The sequence below is a fragment of the Telopea speciosissima genome, chromosome 7, assembly GCF_018873765.1.
Source record: "Telopea speciosissima isolate NSW1024214 ecotype Mountain lineage chromosome 7, Tspe_v1, whole genome shotgun sequence".
NCBI classification, from domain to species: Eukaryota; Viridiplantae; Streptophyta; class Magnoliopsida; order Proteales; family Proteaceae; genus Telopea; species Telopea speciosissima.
This window is the reverse complement of record NC_057922.1, coordinates 16,942,748-16,965,066: the sequence shown is the minus strand read 5'-3', so window position 1 is coordinate 16,965,066 and position 22,319 is coordinate 16,942,748. Positions and strand designations below refer to the sequence as shown.

The 22,319-nt window shown below is 39.1% G+C and overlaps 1 protein-coding gene across 1 annotated transcript; it reads left to right on the top strand.

Moving 5' to 3' along the window:
* The first annotated feature begins 1,365 nt into the window (after positions 1-1,365).
* LOC122668120 (eukaryotic translation initiation factor-like) lies at positions 1,366-21,683 on the top strand. Its single transcript, XM_043864694.1, has 5 exons — positions 1,366-1,597; positions 2,002-2,170; positions 2,263-2,388; positions 21,362-21,427; positions 21,537-21,683. Exons 1-5 carry the CDS (start codon positions 1,407-1,409, stop codon positions 21,582-21,584), a joined length of 600 nt encoding a protein of 199 aa, XP_043720629.1. The 5' UTR covers positions 1,366-1,406; the 3' UTR covers positions 21,585-21,683.
* The last annotated feature ends 636 nt before the right edge of the window (positions 21,684-22,319 follow it).

Below are 22,319 nucleotides of genomic sequence, written 5' to 3'. Positions count from 1 at the left end.
GAAAATTGGATTACATTGAACTGATTGATTGCTATCCAAACTGAAAATCGAACCGAATGAAATCGATAAAAAATATTGAATATGAGGTTATGAAGATGTGAATTGATTATCCATTGATTTCAATATTAGTGAACAAAATTCTGATTGAAAGTGGAGTTATTATAAATCAATGAGTATGAGGTTATGAATAAGAAAATTGATATGCAAAAATACTTCCATTGATCTCTTTGTTCACTACACAAAATTAGTTGGATATTTAAATGAATGTTTTGATAGTAGAGTTCATTTTATGTAATGGAATAATTCTTTCATATTCATAGAGATAAGGGACTCAATATTATTTATCTTCTGATCCATTGATGTCAATATCAATTATCTTTCCCTTATAATGATAAATAATGATTTGTTTTGTAATAATGATTTTGCTAAAAATTTTATTTATCTATTGATATCAATATTAGTTATCTTCCCTTTGCAATTCAATCCTCTTGTTTGGATTACAACATGAGCACATCACATCAATTTTCCTATTCTTGTTTTTTTTTTTTAAATTTTCTTTTGGTAGTAATGTATTCTTGATTGTTTACTTGTTTGATTTGGGAAGATGATTTAAAATGTTTTTACCGAAATCTTTCCCCACTATAGGTCATGAATATAAGATTCTTTATGGTTTAAGCCCGAAAACAGATCGATCCAAATCGATATTAAACAAAAAAATCGAAATCAAACGAAAAACGAAGTTCCTTAATAGTTTGGTTTTGGTCTCTAATTCCCAAATCGAGACAGATTCAACCCAATCATAAACCAAATTGAACCAACGGTTTGACACTCCTACGGGTCAGTGCTCTTCATATTTAGTTTTATTTTTTCTCCATTTTGTATATAATTTTTTGGGGAAATAACGCTACCTGGGCACGTGCGGTGCACTGCCCTTACGCCCAGACCACGAAATGTCCGTGACACCCCATGGAAAGATAGAATTTCCCAGGGATACGATGATCATTTTGCGTACCCCTGTATTTGGGCTTAGGGGCAGCGCACCACACGTGCCCAAATAACGTTCTCTTTCCAATAATTTTTTTTTAATAAATTCATTTTTAAAAACTTTGGTTTTATATCAAAATCAGATAATCCGATGCCTGCTCTGGTTTTATCAGCTATTTTTTTATGTAATAATACCGATGATATTAGAGCATGTCCTTTGACACTCATGAGTCATGACAGACCTGGAATTGGTCATTGGGCCGACAAATCCAGGGCCCAGCCCACTGCAGGTCCTTTTTCTCTATGAAGATCCAGATTTCTGTCTTCCTACTCTGATACTATAAATAAGTCCTTCTTGAGGAACAAACACTTTCCTCTATTTCTGCTGCCAAGGGAAGTTAAACGAGAAAGTACACGAAACCATGGTGAGTGAAGGAGGGATGGTTGAACCGATAGAAGCTGCAGCAGAGAAGGGGGAGACGAAACCTCGGCATATGCTAGAGCGAAAGTGGACGTTTTGGTTTGATAACCAGTCGAAACCTAAGCAAGGTGCTGCTTGGGGAACCTCTCTTCGCAAACTCTACACCTTTGACACAGTCGAAGAGTTCTGGTGGTACGTACATGTTGTGTCGAAATTTATGAGTAGTGTCTCTTCATTCTTCTATTGATAATGAATGTTCTCTTTCAAAAAGATTTAAAGCGAAAAGAAAAAGGAAACTTCTTTTTGATTTTTGTACTTTTTAGGTTTTTTCTTCTGATGGCATGTGTATTATTTTGATCGGAGGGAGCCTGTGTATCGTTTGAATTAAGAGATAACCCCTTTTCTCCCCTCTTGTTTTGGGCCGACATATACCGTGATTTTATCCCTATTGAAAGCAATTATTCACCCGCATTGTTGAGTTTTCCTCGCTTCCAGGTTTGCGAGAGTTAGATACCACATGTTTTCTACTTTTACCCTGATACTTCTCTTTAGTTCGAAGCTACCCTTTTGAATTGAAACTCTCATTCTCCATGCAGTTTGTACGATCAGATATTTCGACCCAGTAAGTTGCCGGCCAATGCCGATTTTCACTTGTTCAAAGCTGGGATTGAACCCAAATGGGAAGACCCTGAATGTGCTAATGGAGGCAAGTGGACTGTAATCAGCAGCAGAAAGGCCAACCTCGATGCCATGTGGCTTGAAACTGTAAAAACCTTGGATTCTTTGGTTTTCGTAACAAGTTTCCTTGAAGCTCTTTTCTTCTATAATTAATCTGTGTTAATGGTTTCATTGTATAGTTGATGGCTCTTATTGGCGAGCAATTTGAGGAAAATGATGAGATCTGTGGTGTGGTTGCAAGTGTGCGCCAGAGGCAGGACAAGCTTGCATTATGGACTAAAACAGCTTCCAATGAAGCTGCTCAGGTATTGTCTGTAGAAGAAGATTGCCTTCTATATCTGTATCCATCTGTTTTATCTGTTTTCTTGATATCCACTGAATGTAGTAGTATTAATTAGATTAAGGATTAGAATTTTCTGAAACCAACCTAATTTGTCTTGGATTGAGAACCAATAGAATTCCCTACTTAACACACACAACCCGGAGAAAAAAACTCTCTTTTTTGTGGGTTTTCTTTTCAACTGTGGCTGGAAATTAGCATTCCAACTTATTTTTTTCATATCGGTTCGATCCCTATTGTTATATTTGTTATCGGGAAGATATAGATACAAGATACGACATGAGACAGGTCAATACAGCTCGAAACTTGGGTTTTTGTATCAAGACGGCATTCAGTTATACTGAGGAAGCAGCAGCAGCAAGCCTCTGCGACTGCTGGAAAATAAGAAGAAGAAACTGGAAAAGAAAAAGAAGAAGAATAGAAAAGGACGCAGCAGTAGTAGCCGCCGCCGCCACCATTGCCAGAGAAGAAGAAGAAGAGGAAGCAGGAGTACCAGCTGAAACCTCCATTACCGCAACTGCCAGAGGAAGAGAAGAAGAAGTGGAGGAGAAATGAAACAGAGGAAGAACGTACCTGTTTCTCACTTGTTGAAACTCCGATGGTGCCCCTCGAGTTGCAGAGTCGCGAGAGAGATCGAGTTGCAATGTTGCAAGACAGAGAGAGATAGAGAGATCTACTCTTCACAACCATTCTGTCAGCAACTTGGGCCACTCATCTTGCGTGGACCTTGAAACCAAACCAAATTTACAAACGGAAATACCACACTTCACTTCACTCACGAAGGGCATCTGATGTCCAAGACAATAAAAATTATAAAAAATATTCAATGTTTGCCCATCAGCACAGATCTTATTACGAGTAGCAATGTAGTACACACACAAAAAATAGCCGCTGATTTTGTCGTACAAGTCAGTACAAAATAAAGAACCATCAAACAAGGGATCAAACAAAGGAGAGTACACAATTGAATTATATATATATATATATATATATATTGGTAAAACCTTTTTGTATATATGAGTTAAAAAACCAGGCTTTCTATTTTATACAAAGATCAGTTTTAAAAATACAAATATGAATATGAAACTTTAACATCTTATACCTAAATCGCCCTAAATAGGAAGGGCATGGTCTAGATTGAATATATGTCTATTTTCACAGAAAAACTCAATCATTTACCACCCATGTATTGGCATCATTTCCTTGTGTTTTTAACCATCCGTTTGTTTTTCAAAATACAATGAATCTTCAAAGCTTTACTCTGCCACATGGACAACTCTGATTGAGTTCAAAATTGCCAAATAATTAGGGTGTCATGGGACATACTTGTACACAAAATTTGGGCCCTAACTGATCAGCCGTGTGGCTTATATTGGGTCTGACACCTAACGTCGTATGGCCAAACCTAATTACTTCTTTATTTTTGCTGTATTATGTTTCAAAACAGTATTTTGCAAACATATCCATGTGTATCTTGTGTCTCTTAGCGTCTTTTCGATACATCTACATTCTCCAAGGCGTCTCTTAAAATTACCCTCCCAATATAGTGACCAATACCAATACTTCACACCTTTTTTGAAGGGCCAAAATTTTGCATTTAACATTTACAATCATGTTGTGATTGAGTGTGTTCGTTACTGTTTTCTTGCATACTTTAGGTGTCTGTCTTGAGGCTAAGCTAAAGACAGGCTTAATTTTGAAACTTTGAGGCACACAACATGAAGCCTTAAAGGATTAAATCTCTTGACATGCATCAAAGAATGAGATCACTGAGGTGGATGCTTCATTGGTAATTTGTGGCCATATGTTGTTTGAGAACAATACTTATTGTCCTTATGAAGAGATTATGTGATTTGTTCTCCTGCCTTCCCTATTTTCTTAATCTAGCTCTTCAATTTTGTCTATGCCATATCTAGTATTATTTAGAACTGATTTGAGACTTCATTTCATAGAAGGGTGATGATAATTCCAACTTAATGGCAGCATATTGTCTAGGTGTGCATTAACATGCATGGGATTGTGGTGGGTAAGGTGTCTGGTCAGTTTTGCTTGGACTTTAATTGGTCCTGCATAACTGAGGCACAAGACCGAAACCAACCGATGCATAACAAGTCTTCAAATCCAAAACCAAGACCAATTGATAATCAGTTAGTTGGTTATTGATCTAATTGGTCCTTAATTTCTCTGGAATATAGAAACCCCCAGTGATCCTCTGTAACGATTTTTAGGGTTTCGACAGAAATCGCTTATCCGGCTTCATAATTTGGGGTGAGTGGAATTTGATACATAAGTCAGTTAATAGAAGAATAGAAAAGGCTTTTATTGTGTCTCTTAAGTTATATAGGAATTCCCAAATCCAAGAACTCAGAATGACAAGTTCTTCATTACCCAAAATAGAATAATCACTCAGAATAGTGAATGAGATTATATTTTATCAAGAAGCAAGAACTCAGAATGACAAGTTCTTCATTACCCAAAATAGAATAACCACTCAGAACAGTGAATGAGATTATATTTTATCCATAGTACTATATCTCGCGATATATCGGTATCTCGGGCCTCCGAGATATCCGAAATATCCGAGATATCGCGAATATTCCCGAAATATTGCATTTTTTCTGCAATATTTCGGGGTCCATCTCGGGGTATTTGGCCATATTTAGGCACGAAACTTCATGGACAGCCTTATTTAAGCTTAATAAACACATTTAAACCATAAAATTGTAAAAATGTGAATTCAAATTGGTGTTTTGGGCTTGCACCCTTGATTGACATACGGTCGCCGACCTTAATGTATAAATAGTTAAATACACATAGATTAATGAAATCACAACTTAAGTTACAAATTACAAGTGCTAAACTCGCTAATAGTAGTTCTTGTGCCTCCCTGGATCAATCCCACTCATGCCTCGCCGAGTCGACGTCCATTGCTCTGTTTGAATGACATATGTGGACCACGGTATAGAATCGGAGAAGAAACGAGTGTAGTCATCCACAAGTGTCACGTAAATGGAATCATCAACGATCGTAGGTAACCTATCCTAGGATATAAACTAGGGTTACCAATCGATCCATCGTGAAGAAGATGATCCATGTGATATGATGTTGGCGCGGCAGCAAGAGGCGATGGCATTGGTGCGATGTATGGTGGTGAGGTTGGTATCTAGGTCCGCTAGGGTATGCAAAGATGTTATCTACAAAAGATGATCCAAGATGTCCCGGGACTGGGGTACGTAGTCATAGTCCCCTACCCCACTAAACGCCCATATGATGATGATCCATATCCATATCCACCGTAAGGTTGTGATGCACCATAATCCGATGCCAATGGAGTGGCATGTGCGTCAAAAAGATGGGGCACGCCAATGTCCATGTCGGTCCTCCTCCCTATCACCCATACTCAAACCACCACAGAGCTAGATAGGTTATCAATGTCCATTTGATCGGGTTGCAATCGTGTTTGTCGACCCCTACGCTTCTGTTGTATGTATGTAGGGGCCTCTCGAGGGTGGGGGCGCGGGGCACGTGCTCCGTGGTCCGTATCTTGTGTGGCATGATCAAACTGTGTCTCTCCGGTGAATCGGAGTGGGTCTACAGCGAATCCTCGGGCCTCTGGCCTACCACATAACGCTCTCGACGTCCGTCATATTCTTCACCAGATCACCACCACCAACATCACCACCACCAAGATCACCATCACCACCACCAAGATCACCATCATCACCATCATCATCATTTGAGGACTTAGACCGTCTTCATCATCGCAACATTGCCACCAGTGGCTGAATGGTATGGGTGAGGCTTCCTCTGCATGTATCGACCCTCGTCGGCCCGTATACTCGTCCACATCGCACCAATCTCGGAAGCTATCATGGGGTCGGGCCTACCTCCCTCCTCATCCAACACTCGGCTCACCTCTATCCTCACCCAATCCACAATAGGGTCCTCATCGTGCGAGTCAACTTGAAAGATGTCGCTAGATCAATGGTGCCCTCTCGTCCCTCATGTCCCATGCGTATGTGTTGCGTTTCAGCCTCAAGTTGTAGTGCACATACACCATGTCGGATAAGCGTTGAGACCCCAATCTGTGCGCCTCTTGGAGTGGATGAGTGCAAAGGTACTTCAGTTCCTCTCACAACCAGATGCAGAACATGTTTGGGCAAGGACTTTAATTGCTATTCTTCTTAAAAAAAATACATATGGGAAAAAAATTTCGACACCGTGAGGCTGTAGATCGGCCTCCGTGTCTAACATATATTAATATCATCAACATCCAACAACATTTGTACAAAGTTTTTTTAAAAAAATAGTTTTAGAGAAATATAATTTACCTTAAATAATGAAATTAGGCTTGGATGATGAGCTTAGATGACCCTCCGACGTCTTCCCGCGACAAGGAGCTTCAATGAGGCTTGGAAGGGAGGAAGAAGAGAGAAAATTTCATTTTCAGCAGCTCTCGGTCGAAATATCGACCAAGAGCTGCGAAATATGAAATTTATAAGGATTTTGAATGTGACACTATTGTCACTTTACAATATCTCGCGATATATCGTGATATCTCGCGATATATCGTGAGTTCCACGATATATCGTCGAAATATCTCGATATATCGACGAGTTATTGTACTTTTTTATTTCGACCTTGTTTCGTATCTCGGTCATGTCGAGATTCACGAAATATCGCGATATATCGCCGATATTTCGCGAGATTTTATACCATGATTTTATCAAGAAGCAAGAACTCAGAATGACAAGTTCTTCATTACCCAAAATAGAATAACCACTTAGAATAGTGAACGAGATTATATTTTATCAAGAAGTGCAAAATAGTATGGATATGACCCTCATTGTGCATCTTGACTAATTATATCGTTTCTTTGTGAATTCCTATACGAAGCTTTTGTATATGGGTCTCTGGGTATACTGTAATCATTTCATCCAAGGGGAATAGCTCTTCTAATTCTATAAAATTTTCTAGATCGTTCTTTTCTTGAATGTCATTCAAAAAAGTTTCGGATTGCCTAGTGTTCCTTCAATTAATAATCCAAGATTCCATATTTTTATCAAATGAGAATGAGATCAACCAGGGTAAAAAGATTATAGGTACAAGATATGGGAAGGGAGTGAATGCTTTTATTTTTTGGTATTTTGAATCTATGAATCATTAATGAACCCGCCTCATATATGGACTGTATTCGATCTGATATTACTATCAAGTATAAGTTCTATAACAAGGTAATGTACCTATAAACCTATTCGATCATTTTATTTGTAATTGACTTGGGAAACTACCTATCTATGGTCATGGATACGGATCAGAAGTACCAAAGTGTGGTGAGTGAAGGTGAAATAGATGAATCTACTCCAGAGTGTTTATGAATGTGTGCGATTGGAAGTGTGTTTAGAGAGGGAGAGGGAGGGTGTGTCGCTTACGTGAACAGCAAGAAAATAAATCATAGCAGCAGGGGAATAGTCGGGCTTCACCGAACGGGTAGACTCTAAAGTGAATAGAGACAAAGGTCTTGAGTCGTCTGTCTCTCTCTGACTGACCAACAGACTTCTCATTGATTTGCAAAGAAGAGGAAAAAGGACCATCAAGCATTACTGCATGGTTGCTGCGATTTTCAAGTAGTGCTGCAGGAAAGAAGATGGAGAAGAAGAAGAGTTGAGGTGATGTCATCTTTACCTCCTCAGTGCATGAAGAAGATGGAGTAGGGTGAAAGTGTTAAACCATGTATGAAAGTTGAAACCTCTTGAACTATAGGGTAGAGACAAAGCTCTCTTGGGAACTATGACTTTTGACTAGTACAGTAAAACTGTGTCTGTGCGTACAGATTGATATCAGTCGAGGTGATTTAATCGGTCCATAATCGATCGGTCTATCAATTTAATTGGGTTAGACCAAGACCGAAAAAAACAAGAAGAAGAACTACTCAGCCTTATCCCAACTAAATGGGGTCAACTACATGGATGATGGATCCTTTCCCTCCAATCAGGCTTTATTCAAGGTCATACTTGATACAAGACCTAAGCTGTGCATGTCTTTCCTCGCCACTTCTCCTAAGAGTCTTTTTAGCTCTGCCCTGGCTCTTTTAGCTCCTTCAATATGAACCAAATCACTCCTCCGTACTGGAGCATCTAAAGGCCTCCGTTGAACATGGTCCTACGATCTCAAACCACTTTCACATAGCTTATCATGTATCAGAGCTACTCCCAAATCAGCGCTAATATTCATTAGTCTATCCTTCATAGTTTTGTTACACATCCATCTCAACATCCTAGGCTCGGTACACTGAGCTTATCTATATGACGCTCCTTAACTACCCAACATTCCAGACCATCTAGATGTACCTTTCTACTTCATCCATCCTATTTTAATTCTCTGTGAAACATCATCCTCTATATCACCTCTTTATTTAGGATTGAGCCTAGATACCTAAATTAATAACTTTGCAGAATCTCCCTCTCATCAATTTTCACCACCTCATTATCCGTCCTAGTGTAAACTAAAGTTACACACCATATACTCCGTTTTCGATCTACTTATCTTAAAACTTTTTGATTCCAAAGTTGATCTCCATAACTCCAACTTGGTGTTAATCCCTGCTTTTGTCTCATCCACCAAAATAATATCATCGGCAAAAAACATACACCAAGGAACTTGATCTTTAATGTCTCTGGTTAAAGAATCTATGATAAGCACAAACAAGTAAGGGCTTAAAGCTGATCCTTGATGTAATCCAATTGTAATTGAAATTCACTACCTTGACACCCCCCCAACAATTCTTACACTAGTCGCCACATCATTATACATATCTTTAACTATGTCCACATATTTACTTGAAACACTTTTCTTCTTTAGTACTTGCCAGATTAACTCTCTAGGAACTCTGTCGTAGTTTTTTGTTTAGGTCAATAAAGGTTATATGGAGATCCTTCTTGCAATTTCAAAATCTTTCCACGAGTCTCCTAAGTAAATAGCTTCTGTCGTAGATCTTCCTAACATAAAACCAAATTGGTTTTTGGTTATTGTAGTTTATTGTCTCAAGCGATTTTCAATAATCTCACCAATAATTTCATGGTATGACTCATTAGTTTAATGCTTCTATAGTTATTGCAGCTTTGATTATCTCCTTTATTTTTATAAATTCGAACCACAATACTTCTCCTCCTTTCACCTGGCAGTGTCCTTGTGCTTGTAATCTTATTAAACAACTTAGTTAGCCAAGATAAACCACAGATTCCTAAGCTCTTTCGCACTTCTATTGGGACCCCATCTGGACTAGGTGCTTTGCATACCTTCATCCTCCATAAAGCTTCTTTTACTTCAGACACCCTAATTATTCATATATATCTACAACATGTGGCGTCTTGATGGGTAATACAGCCTAATTGCTCGAAATGTCTTCATTTAGTAGGCTATAGGAATAATCTTGTCATTTCTCCTTAAGGTCCTCATCCTTTATTAGTACTTTACCATCTTCACTTTTAATGCATCTAACAAGGTCGAAATCTCTACCCTTCTTTTCCCTCATTTTAGCTATCTTATAGATAGATTTTCCCCCTTCCTTTGTGCTCAGATTGTTATAAAGATCTTCATATTTCATATTTCTACGCCCTTGTTTTTCCCACAATCTTCTTAGCTTCATTTCTGACAAAATTATACCTTTTAAATCCTTTACATTCTTAGTCCTTTGCCATATCCTAAAGTTAGCTTTCTTAGCCGCTTGAATCTCATCATCCCACCACCAAGCCTCCCTAGAGGAATGAATTGTTCCTTTCAATTCACCAAGGACATTTTTAGCCATCTTCTTAATACAAGCAGTCATCTCACTCCACATTGTATTAGTGTCTCCATCGAAGTCCCACCTTCGTTGTTTAACCAATTTATCAGTAAATGATTTCAAGATCCTTTTAAGCTCCACCACCTTATCCTAGGGCAAATAAGCCCATCTTTCTTATGATTTGGCGTAATGAGACACATATCCATGACCATTACTACCTATCAGACCTTCTAGTTAGAAATAAACATATTTAGCTATCAGAGCTGACTTGGGAGTTGCTACAATCAATGGCAAACTCCGAGAGAGTCGTTTGAGGTGGTTTGGTCATGTTCAACGGAGGCCTAGGGACGCCCCAGTAAAGAGGAGTGATATGATTCCGATTGATGGAGCTAAAAGAGTGAGGGGCAGGCCTAAAATGACCATAGGAGAAGTTGTGAGAAAGGACATGCATAGTCTAGGTCTCGTGCCATGTATGACCTTGGATAGAGCCCATTGGAGGGATAGGATCTATGTAACAAACCCTATTTAGCTAAGATTCTCCTGACTTGCTGGGCTGTGCCTCTTTCCTCTTTCACTTTTCTTGTATTTTCCTTTGTTCATTTGTCATTTTTCATTTTCACTTCTCATCTCATTTCCCATTCTTTTCTTTACCTACTTTCTTTGATTGGATCCATGTAGCCGACCCCATTAAGTTGGGATAAGGCTGAGTTTGTTGTTGTTGATGATGCCTATTTTTTAAGGTAACTAAATGCTCCTCTCTTATGGTTAAATCATAAGCCACAACAAAATTTAAAACTGAAGTCCCCTCCTCATTCCTCTCTCCAAAACTATATCCTCCATATACACCTTCTTAGCCTCTACAATCTCTCCCAACATGTCCATTCGGATTACCCCCTATAATTCTTTTTCCTTGACTAAAACCTTGCACTAATCCATCCATATGTTCAAAAAAATTTAACCTACTACTTTCATCTAATCCTACTTGAGGTGTGTAAACGCTAATTATATCGACAACCTCTTTTTCCAACACAAGCTTTATTAATATAATCCTATCATCAAATCTTTTAACATCCACCACATCATTCTTTAAATCTTAATCCACTACTTTGCCCACTTCACTTCTATTATTTTTATCCCTTGTGTACCAAAGTTTAAAGTCATTTTTACTGCATAGCTTTTTTACCCTTACATCTAGTCTCTTAAAAATAAGATATGTTAATCCTTCTTCTCCTCATAGCATATATCCATTCTATAGACTCTTACTCGTTAAAGATCCTATGTTTCAAGATGCTAATATAAAACTATGCTTTTGGACTAGCTTCTTTACCCACACTCATCCACAATGCGAGAACTCTTTCGACTAGCTTCTTTACCTGTATTTGTCCATGGTGCGAGAACCCTTGCCTACTAGTCACCGCATCCAAGCATTAACACAATGTGTCACTTTCAAGGGACTTCTTAGGTAACACTCTTACAGAGTTAGACCAAGACCGATTGATTTTAAAAATACACATCTCAAGACCAAGACCATAGCAGTTATTAAATGGTCGGTCTGGTTTCAGGTTAATCAGTTGCTCCAGTCAGGTTAAACGATGTGGGCCTGGTTTTGACACCTCTAGTGGTGGGGACACCCCAATGCACAGATATGGTGCAATGACATGCATCCCATCCCAAAAGGTGATTGATGCATTGTTGAGGGAGGACAGGATCAAGAGCGAGTTGGCTAGTAAATAGTAATGTTATTTGCAGTAGTATCTGATTGAGTTACTGAATGACCCAATCCAAGTAGTGGACATGTTATGCACCTCCCCCCCTCCAAAAGAAGGGTGTCATACACTGCAAAAGGTGATGTGCAGACAACTAGTCGGGAGTGGAGGAGGGGCGGAGAGAAAGTTGTGGACCTGTTGTGATTATTTGTATAAATCCAGTGCCGACCTGAATGCGACCTATATTCAGAATCATTAGGGTTCTGGATATGGATCCAAAGGCATGTAGCCAAGTTGGTATGGGCTTGTGGAAATAAAATTCTCCTGGGTCAGACCAAGATATAACCTTTTGTATTATGCTGTAAAAGGTATAGAGAGTAATGGACACAAAAATGAGGCTAATGAGCACATATTGGACTTCCCCCCCCCCCCCCCAAAAAAAAAAAGAAGAAGAAGATAGTTGCTGCAGAGATGGTAAGTAGATTCTCTTCACGAGACTTCTTGCTGGTCTGTTATTCTATCCATCCCTATCTTTGTATATTCCATGTTCATACTTCATACTGTAGATGTTTTGGTGGTGATATTGTTCAATGTGTCACTCAGCGAACTTTTGGTTGTGTTACAAGTCAAAAGTCCTCTGTACTTAGTCCAGAACCTCACCTAGTGAATGTTAAATTTGTTCATTTGAAAACCAAAAGTGTATAGGGAATGAGGGTGGATTCTGAACCTCACTGGGAAGTAAAATCTGAGTGAGAATGCTAACTTTTTGTATGCATTAGTGGAGTGTTTTTTTTTAATTTTAAATACATATCAGATCACCAGTATGTATAAAAATAAAAGAAGTGTTTGTGTGCCAAGATCCTGTGAAGAAGCATGTTGCAGAGGTCAGTAGGCCTTGGTAATGGGTGACCAGGTCAAAATCATGATGAAATTTTGATGGAATCCTAGGGCACCTAATAGTTTAGGTTTGGATTCTCAAGGAAAACCAAGATAACAGGGCAGAGATTGAACCAGAACTGGGAGATTCTAGATAACTCAAAACGAAGCAATCTGATGGGGCTGTAATCCAGGTTGAAGGACACCATGGGAATAGTCTACCAACAGTGTAGTGATCCAATAGACAGACCAAGTGAGGAAAACCATACCACTGAAGAATCTGGAATCAAGAAACTGACCATGATAGAAGAAGAAGAGGATGATGAGAGAAAGAAAGATAGGTAGGTATCTCACCTACTGCAGAGAAGACATCTCATCTGTCTCCAACTTGGAATCCCACCAGGGAACACTGCTTCTCATTCTCCAAGGGTTGCACATGCAAGCTTTTTTTTTAAAATTTTTTATTTGAAGAGTCAAAATCGTGGGGTGCTGGAATCTTCCTCTATTTATAATAAGTGATGCTACATTAATCAAATAGGAAACTATTCTAAATAGAAAGAGAGCTTTTTACAATTTAACAACTCCCAAAAATTAGGAAGTCTTTGAAAAGGAAATAATTAAGTAGCACTACTAGCTTAGGATAGAAGAAACTACCAATACAATATAGAAACTTGCTAAAAAAAGGTAAAATAGAATATTATCTTCCAACAGCACTATCTGATGCAGGAGAATCTGGGACTGGACCGACCCAAATCTAGTTGCGTATCCAGATGGAGATGAACCGGATCCAAATATGGTTTTATTCTGGTAGATATTTAGGATTTTATTATTTATTTTATTGGGATGGTAGTTTCTTTTTTTTTTTAAAGTCTTTTATTTTTTCCTAATTATATGGTTGTAACCAATGTATTGGAGATTATTGAAGAATGAATTGAAGCCTAAGGCTGCGTGTGTGTGCTCTCCTTCTCTCTCTTCTTCCCCCCTCTGCTTATTCTCACGGCTTCTTCTCTTTTCCCCCTGCAACTCTGATTCTTCTCAGATTTCCCCTCTTCTCCTTCCCAGTCCCCCATTATCTGGTATCAGAGCCCAAACCGGGGTGAATCTCTCTTTCTCGAATTCTTCACCTTCTCAGTCTCTGTTCCTTGCTATTTCCTCTCAGTCTCTCTTTTCCCATTCTGTTCTTCTTCCTCCTTTTTCTTTCCTAATTTCATTTCTCTGCAGTTGTGACCAAACAACACCAGCAACAACCCCGACCTTACCTTTGATTCCCGGAAAACCCCTCTCCATCGATTCCCACTGTAGCAACACCCCACCCATTTTTTTTTCTGCTGTGACAGTGAAATATATATATATATATATATATATCATCTGTCCTCTTCCCACAGCAACCCTCTCTCTCTTCCCATCTCCCACTGAAACCCTACCCTTTTCCATGTCCTTCGACTCCTCTGAAACCCAAGCAGCAACCCCTGCGCTTCCCACACAAAAAAAAAAAAAAAAGACGACTCTGCTGACAAAACAGAGAAGTCGGAAAAAAAAAATCCACTTCCACAGAACCCCTTTCCACCGCCTCCGTTGTTTCTTTTTGTTTTCCCTGCACCTGCGCTATTACCCACACTCCTCTTCAAACCAGCAACACCCTTTCCATCGCCTCCATACCTGGTTTCTCGCCACAATCAACTCCTCTGCCAGCGTTCTCCTTCGAAGTGGCAGAATCCTCGTTGAAGTCGAAGATCAACTCCTTTGTTGTCCTCCTTCAAAGTCGCGACTTCTGTTTCCCACTCTGTGGTAACAGACTCCAAATAGGAGAGTTGGTAATCCATAATTTTATTTTTAAAACCCCATTTCCCATATTACCCCCACTTTATTCTTTTAGTTTATTTAAGGCTTATTCCTACCTTATTTCCAGAATTACCCTCCCTCTCACGTTTCCCTGTTTCTTTTTTTTTTTAGGTTCCAACATACCCCTTGTTTACCTCTCTTATTGCCATCTTATACCTTATTTTTATTCTGTTCCTAGATCACCTCCCTCTTTAATTATAATTCCTTTCATATCCTTCCATTCTTCATCCCTCAATAGCCATTTCAGATTTTACTTCATTACAAATCTGCCATTATTATCTTTAAATCCACTACCCCCAATGAGTCCTGAAGAGAGGGCCAGAATACTTCAACAAAATGACAAAGCCATAAGAGTCCTTCAAGCAAACCATGAATGGTTGAAGTTTGAGTTAAAGCTCCAACAACATGACAAAGCCCATAAGAGTCCTTCAAGCAAACCATGAATTGTTGATGGCTGAGTTAAATCTCCATGATCAGATTTCGACCCAGGCAGTTGAAGATCACAAAGAAATCAACGGTCTGATCGAAGAATTGAAATTCCATGATCAGATTTCAATCCCGGCAATGCCGTTGGCTGATGAACATCAAGAAATCGTGACGGTTGATCCATTTGATTTCATGCTTTCCCATGGTTACTTCAATCAAGAATTTCGGCTCGTGGATTTTATACAAGTTGGACGTGGACTGATAGTTTACGTCAACCGTACGATTTTGATTCTCTCGTTCTACAAAACTCGTCCACGAGTTTTTCTTAACTCCTAGAGAATTGATGCAGGAGAATCTTGTACTAGGCCAACCCAACTGGTACACTACCTTGGACCGATCCAAATCCAGTTCCGTATTCAGATGGAGATGAACCGGATCCAAATATGGTTTTATTCTGGTAGATATTTAGGATTTTATTATTTATTTTATTGGGATAGTTGTTTCCTTTTTGTTAGAAGTCTTTTATTTTTCCTATTTATATGGTTGTAACCAACGTATTGGAGATTATTGAAGAATGAATTGAAGCCTAAGGCTGCGTGCATGTGCACTCCTTCTCTCTCTCCTCTTCCCCCCTGCAACTCTGATTCTTCTCAGATTTCCCCTCCTCTCCTTCCCAGTCCCCCATTACTATCCACCCAAGTAGGGTCCGCACTCCACGCATGTTGAGAAATAAGTCTGGTTGATACCCAGCCCAGTTGTCAAGCCCTAACCAGAACCGTGAGCTTTTTGGGCAGGGTCAAATGGGCTGGTTGGGCTGCTGGTTTGATGGCTGGGTGGACTGGCGTTTCTCCTCTATTTCCACCTTCGATCTACATCAAATTTTTGGCAGCAGCAGCAGTAGTTGTAGCAACTCTCAGTATTCCATTGCAAAGCACATTAGGCTTCCCAAAATGCAGGATGGTGTTGGCCCTAGCAGAACAAGGACTGGATGATGTCACCAGTATTTTCTAGTCCTTTGCCTTCCAATTTATAATTTGAGTGTGTTTTTCAGTTGGAGAGTGATGGAATCTAAATTATGGTTTACTGTTAATCTGCTTGTCTTTAAGAGTTGGAAGTTTCCAAAAGTCATAGTGTCCAGAGGAGTTGTGGAATTTTTAGGGAACATTATTCATTAGTTCTTACATTTGTCTCCTATGAGAAGACTAGAATAGTCTCTATACATTATACAATGAAGGGGTGTCTGATAGAACAATATGAACTTGTTTTTTTTTTTTGTGAGCCATTCTTTCGCATCAGTAGAAGGTATTCACTATGTTGGTCCATTGTATTAGACTTGCGTCTTATACAAAAGTTATACTATGCCTTCTTTACTCTGTAGTTGTGGAGAACTGCTGCAATACTTTGGACCAGAAGTGATTTTCATCAAAATTTGGTGCTTGTGGTGTTTCTGTTCATATGCAATGTTATGACTCTAGCAACTTCTTGATTATTATCTCTATGGGGTATGGAGTATGGTCTAATCACCAAGTGAGTCTAGGAACATTACAGGGAGGCTAACCTTGTTGAGTCGTAGAACAGAGAAACACTTGACAACAAGTACTTTAGTTCAAAAAGTGGTACAGTAGGATACAGAGGAGACCAGACTAAGTCATTGGAATTTCACCCTACTGGAAAGGATCAGGAGAATGGTGACAAACAGGCTACTGCCATGTTTTTTTTTTTTTTGGGATAAATAAGAAGTTACTACCAGTCTACCATGCTGTGAAGTTTTCAATCATCTGAGTGTCGTCCTTTAGCATGAAAAGGATGGCTCTTGCAGACTTGCATTATAATGAGTGAAGAGAGTTGCTCTGACGTTTGAGCCTAGAAGAAGTCTATTTAACTTTAAAAAAAGAAAAATAAGGTGGTTCCATCAAAGCTAGAAGGAATTTTATGGATCAGATAGTAGGGTATCAAATGAATATCTCAACCTTTTTTGTTCCCCATAATAAATAACTTATATAATAAATTTTTCTATTTGTTTGTTGATATTATCAATGAATTTATATTGGCTCTGACAAAAAGGAATTTGCTGGTGGAATTTCTCATAAATTTAGCTGGTTCTTTGTTCTGGAAGTGAACGTGAATAAAAATCCAAAAACTATGTGCCTCTTCTGTACCAAAGTGGCATGTAGATCGGCTCAGTACACTAGAAGCTTTTCCTGCTAATACAAATAAAAATTGGTAAAGTCAGAATGATCCTTTGAGTTCTAGTGCAATTATTAAAACTATGTAAAACTCAAAATCCACCAGGAAAGATTTTAATTTCTTCCGTGGAATGTCCTTTTTCATTGTCATGCAGTAAAATGTGCATGTGGTATTTATGGTGGATACAATTGATATGAGATTGATAAGCAAGCATTTTGTGGCAAACTGATAGTGAAAGTTGAGTCAATGAGAGCATATTGGATGTATGCAGCACTAAGCTTCTCACCTGTATAGTTGCTTTGCTGTTTCAGGGAAGTGAGGTTTTTGATCTCTCAGAGAAACATCTCATTTCCCTGGCAGCCCCAAGATCTTCCAATAAGATAGACAGATCAGTCATATTGGTGGGTGATGGGAAGAAACTCATCTAAGGGTGTTGCTTTTTGAGGAGGGTTTTGTAGCGCTCTCTCTCTCTCTCTAAAGCAAAAATGATTCTTCCAGCCTTGCAGTTGGTGTTTCTTGCTGCATGGTCCAGTTTTATCCCTGTGGACAGCCCATACGGTTATTCTGGCTGTTGGATATGTGGGGAATCCCCTGGACCTGCCACCTGTCAAATTTCGTAGCCTATCTCAGTAGTACATGCTACCATGGATTCAGATCTTCTATGGCCTTGTGGGTAGCAGCCATCGTCTTGCCGTCGCTTTTGGGATTGACACGTGGACATATGATAATCGAACGGTCATTTTTAAAATATTTCAAAAGTTGTTTGTGAAACTTGGTTTTTCTCATCAACCTAAAACGGACCGGTCAGGCAGACCGAAACTGACCAAACCAGTTTGGTTTCAAAACAAAACCCTAGATTTTGGGGAAAATCGTTCCTCTCCTCTCGTCTTCTTCCTTTCACGCACTGAAACAGGGATTTTGAATCCTCATTAAAGCGGCACAGCCAACTAATAGGTTGGTCACTGGTTTGAGGAGCGCACCTTGACCTTGAATCTCATGTTGCACGGTCACGGCCACCTTTTGGTGATTAAGAGTTAACAGAAAGAGCAATAATCATCACGACTATGAAAAGAATTGGAGAAAAAGAAGAAAAACAGCTAAGAAAATCTAAGATTAACATCGAAACCAAACATCACTGTAAAATTCTTCCAAAGGAACAATTCAAACTTAAAAAAAAAAACGAAAGCGCCGGACCAAAACCTCCGTTTGTTGAAGTTATATATATTTTTTACATGGTGATCAAGGGGAAGGAAAACAAAAAAAACTAAAAGAGCTTCTAATCATCTCAATTATATTCCATCTTTGGACTGAGAAGAACAGAAGATGGGTAAGGGCTTGCACGTAACGATCTGGGCTGCTCAAATAATGCCGGAAAACTTAGGCTGTTGACATTTTTCGCCCATCAATATGGCCTTCTGCCACAAACCTCCATCTTCAAAGGCACCTTCTTCTTCTTCCCCTCTTCTTCCCATTCTTGACTTCATTCTTATGGATACAGCCTTGTTGTGGATCTGGCTAAGAAGTCGCCTCGGTGAATCTAATGGCGATTGATGATGATGATGAAACGAATGATCCAACATCTCTTCCTTCTCTGTTGAATTCTTCCCTAGACCGCTTGGCTGGTTTCACGCAGAGCCTTAGAAGCGCCATTAGAGAGGCCAAAATCCTGTTTTTGGGCTCTAATGGATTTACAAGTACCACACCATGATGCCGTGAAATCAATCACCAGCTTCACCACCACCAGTAAGTCAATTACAGGAGAACAAATTTTTTTTTTTAAAAAAAAAAAACCTAGAGGAAAAGCAGGATTACAGACCTGTTTCAGTGCGTGAGAGGAAGAAGACGAGAGGAGAGGAACGATTTTCCCCAAAAATAGGGCTTTTGTTCTGAAACCGAACTGGTTTGGTCGATTTCGGTTTGCCTGATTGGTTCGTCTTGATTTGAGGGGAAAAAATCGAATTTCAAACAACTTTTGAAATATTTTAAAAATGACCGTTCGATCATCATATGTCCATGTGTCAATCCCACGAACGACGGCAGGATGATGGCTGCTACCCACAAGACCGTAGAAGATCTGAATCCGGCTACCATGTATGGATTTATTCCTCTTGTTTTCTCAATAATCCCTTTCTGTGAAATAGAGTGTTTTCTAACAAATTTTCAAAACATTGTCCTGAATAGAATCATTGTCCAACTGGGCTGAAATTTCAATGATGGCTAAATGACAGCATGGACTATATTTTTGCATTTTGGGCCCATCAAACACTGCCACATGGCAGCAAAAAGGTTCAACAGTAAAAAAAAAGGAGAAATAACCAAAATGTGAGAGTGCAAATTTCTGTAGACCATTTAGCTGGCTGAAGACCATCGTCATAGAATATTTTAGTTGTATATTTAATCTTGAGGAAAGTGATATCACAATAGGGAGAAGCAATGGACTGTGGTTTGTGTTTGAAGGAGATATACGAAGCCATAGTATAATACCAGCAAGAATAGCATCTTCTATGAGTTTTCTGAGGTTTTTGGTGTTGTCAGGCTGGCAGGATTCTCCTTCTGGTAGCAACTGAAGCTCTATTGATCATAGTTGTCAAGGCGTCGTCTAGGCTACACCTTGGTGTCCAGACACCTTTCTCTCGCCTTGACTTTTGCTGTCACCTTGGTTACCTTGTTGGTGTCGACTTGGTTTTTAGTCCTTTCCATCGCCTTGGTTCGCCTAGGCGCCTTAACAACTATGCTATTGATATGTGTTTGAATCTCTTGTATTATGGTCAATTCCCAATGCATTGACAGTAATTATCATGCCAAAGAAAATAGAGGCTACAGTGGTGACGGCATGACGGTAACACCATAACATAACAAGCAGGTTGAAAATGTCTGCCCTGTGTGACTGATATGATATGCCCTGCGTATGATACCTGGCTGCAGAGATGCCCTGCCTATTGACATTAACTATCATGCCAAAGAAAATAGAGGCTACAGTGGTGATGGCGTGACAGTAACATCATAACATAACAAGCAGGTTGAAAATGTCTGCCCTGTGTGACTGATATGATATGCCCCGCCTATGATACCTGGCTGCAGAGATGGATATGAACACCATCTAGGGAAATGGGGATCTAGACTCTTCTACAAAATCTTAGAGATGTATAGACACTAATAATAAGTTTCATTGTGGTTTCTAGTAGCATAGGCTCTTGTCATGTTGATTTGGAAGCCTGGCATATTGAAGGATTGGGGATTATGGGCCCATTCAAACTGAATGCCAATTTGGCTAAGATGAATGATGATGGAGAGTGTTCCCTGATATCAACTTCTGCTGCAATATAATCAATTACACTCTCGTAAATATTTGTTTTTGTATGTATTTATTACTTCTCATAGGTTAGATTTCTACAACAACTCAGCCTTATCCCAACTAAATGGGATCGGCTACATGGATCCTTTCAAAACAAAGTAGGGAAAACTGAAATCCACACAAGGAAATGAAAGTAAGAGGACTGAAGAATACAAATGAAGAAATGAGACAAGAAAAGTGAGGGATGAAAGAGGATATTCCAGAAAATCAGGAAAATCTCAGCTACATGGTGTCAACGACGTGGATCCTTGCCCTCCATTAGGCTCTATCTGAGTTCATACTTGGCACAAGACCAAGGCTATGCATGTCATTCTTCACAACCTCACCTATGGTCATTTTAGGCCTGCTCCTAGCTCATTTAGCTCCTTCAATCGAAATCAGATCACTCCTCCTTATTGGGGCGTCCCTTGGCCTCTGCTGCACATGGCCAAACCACCTCAGACGACATAGGTTAGATTTCTCCTTGATTAGAAATCTTATCTTGCTTTGACATCTGCTGATCGGTGTTGAACGCATCAGTGATGCTCATTCACTTAATTTTTGCCAATAAATTGAATTTTATTATTAAACAAAATCAAGGACTGACAAGGAGTCTTGTGTATTTATAATATCTGATAGGAATAGAAGACATCATAACATTGAAGCTTCCCCCTAACCATGATTTGTTCTAATCATTTATTTGCATTTAACCAGAAAGAAAAGCTTTGCTTCAGATACATATCTTTTGACTTTTTTTCAATGTTTGTTCTTTGGCTTTCTGTAGATGGGCATTGGGAGGAAGTGGAAGGAGATCATTGATGTTACTGATAAGATACCATACAGCTTCCATGTGAGTGGGGTGTAGTGATCAAATCTACCATTTCATCCTGATTGAATACCATCTTCATCTCATCCTGATTGAATACCCTCCTTCTGACTCACCCATTTGCATATTGCAGGATGATTCAAGGAGTCAAAAATCATCTAGAGGACGATACAATGTGTGAGCAATCCTGTTCTGCGTAACATCTTTTTCTTTTTGTGCCTCTGAGATGTAAACTGTGATGATAATTTTATTATCATTTTTCTTGTTGATCTATTGAACAGAAAAAAAATATCGAGTGTAAAATGTAATACAGCTTGATTGTATTTCCTGAGGCTAGTGTTTAACCATCGTCGGCTCAAATGGTTACCATGAGTCTTTCTTAAGTTGATAATTCCAACTTTTACAAACTGTTATGCTTTGTCAATCTGCTTTTATGGTGATTGCTATAGAATACACGGATTCATAAAATTGAACGATTGTCTGTTTGGTCCTCTTTCCACCTCTATCGAGTTGTTAATTTGTTATGTGGGCAATGACCCATGGAAGGGATGTAATTCTTCCTGCATCAGGTGCTCTGGACCCAGTTGGAGAAATCCTCTGCCAATCAGAACCTTTCAGTTCTGAAATATTTCACGTTTGATGCGCTTTATTTTTTGGTGCTTCTTGAACACTTCATATTACAAGGGGAATGTGAGATGTTAATTACCCTGTTATACATGTTCTGTCGCCAATTGATCAACCTTTTCTAAACTACGTATAGAATAGATATAGTTAACAGCATTAAAATAATTAGAAATCTCAAGCACACTCACTGTTGTGAGAACAGTTAATCATGACAAAGTAATTAGTGCTAAGGAGAAAAGTAACACTGTTTCCATGCTCTGTCAGTAGAGGCATCAAATTTCTAGGTGGTTGC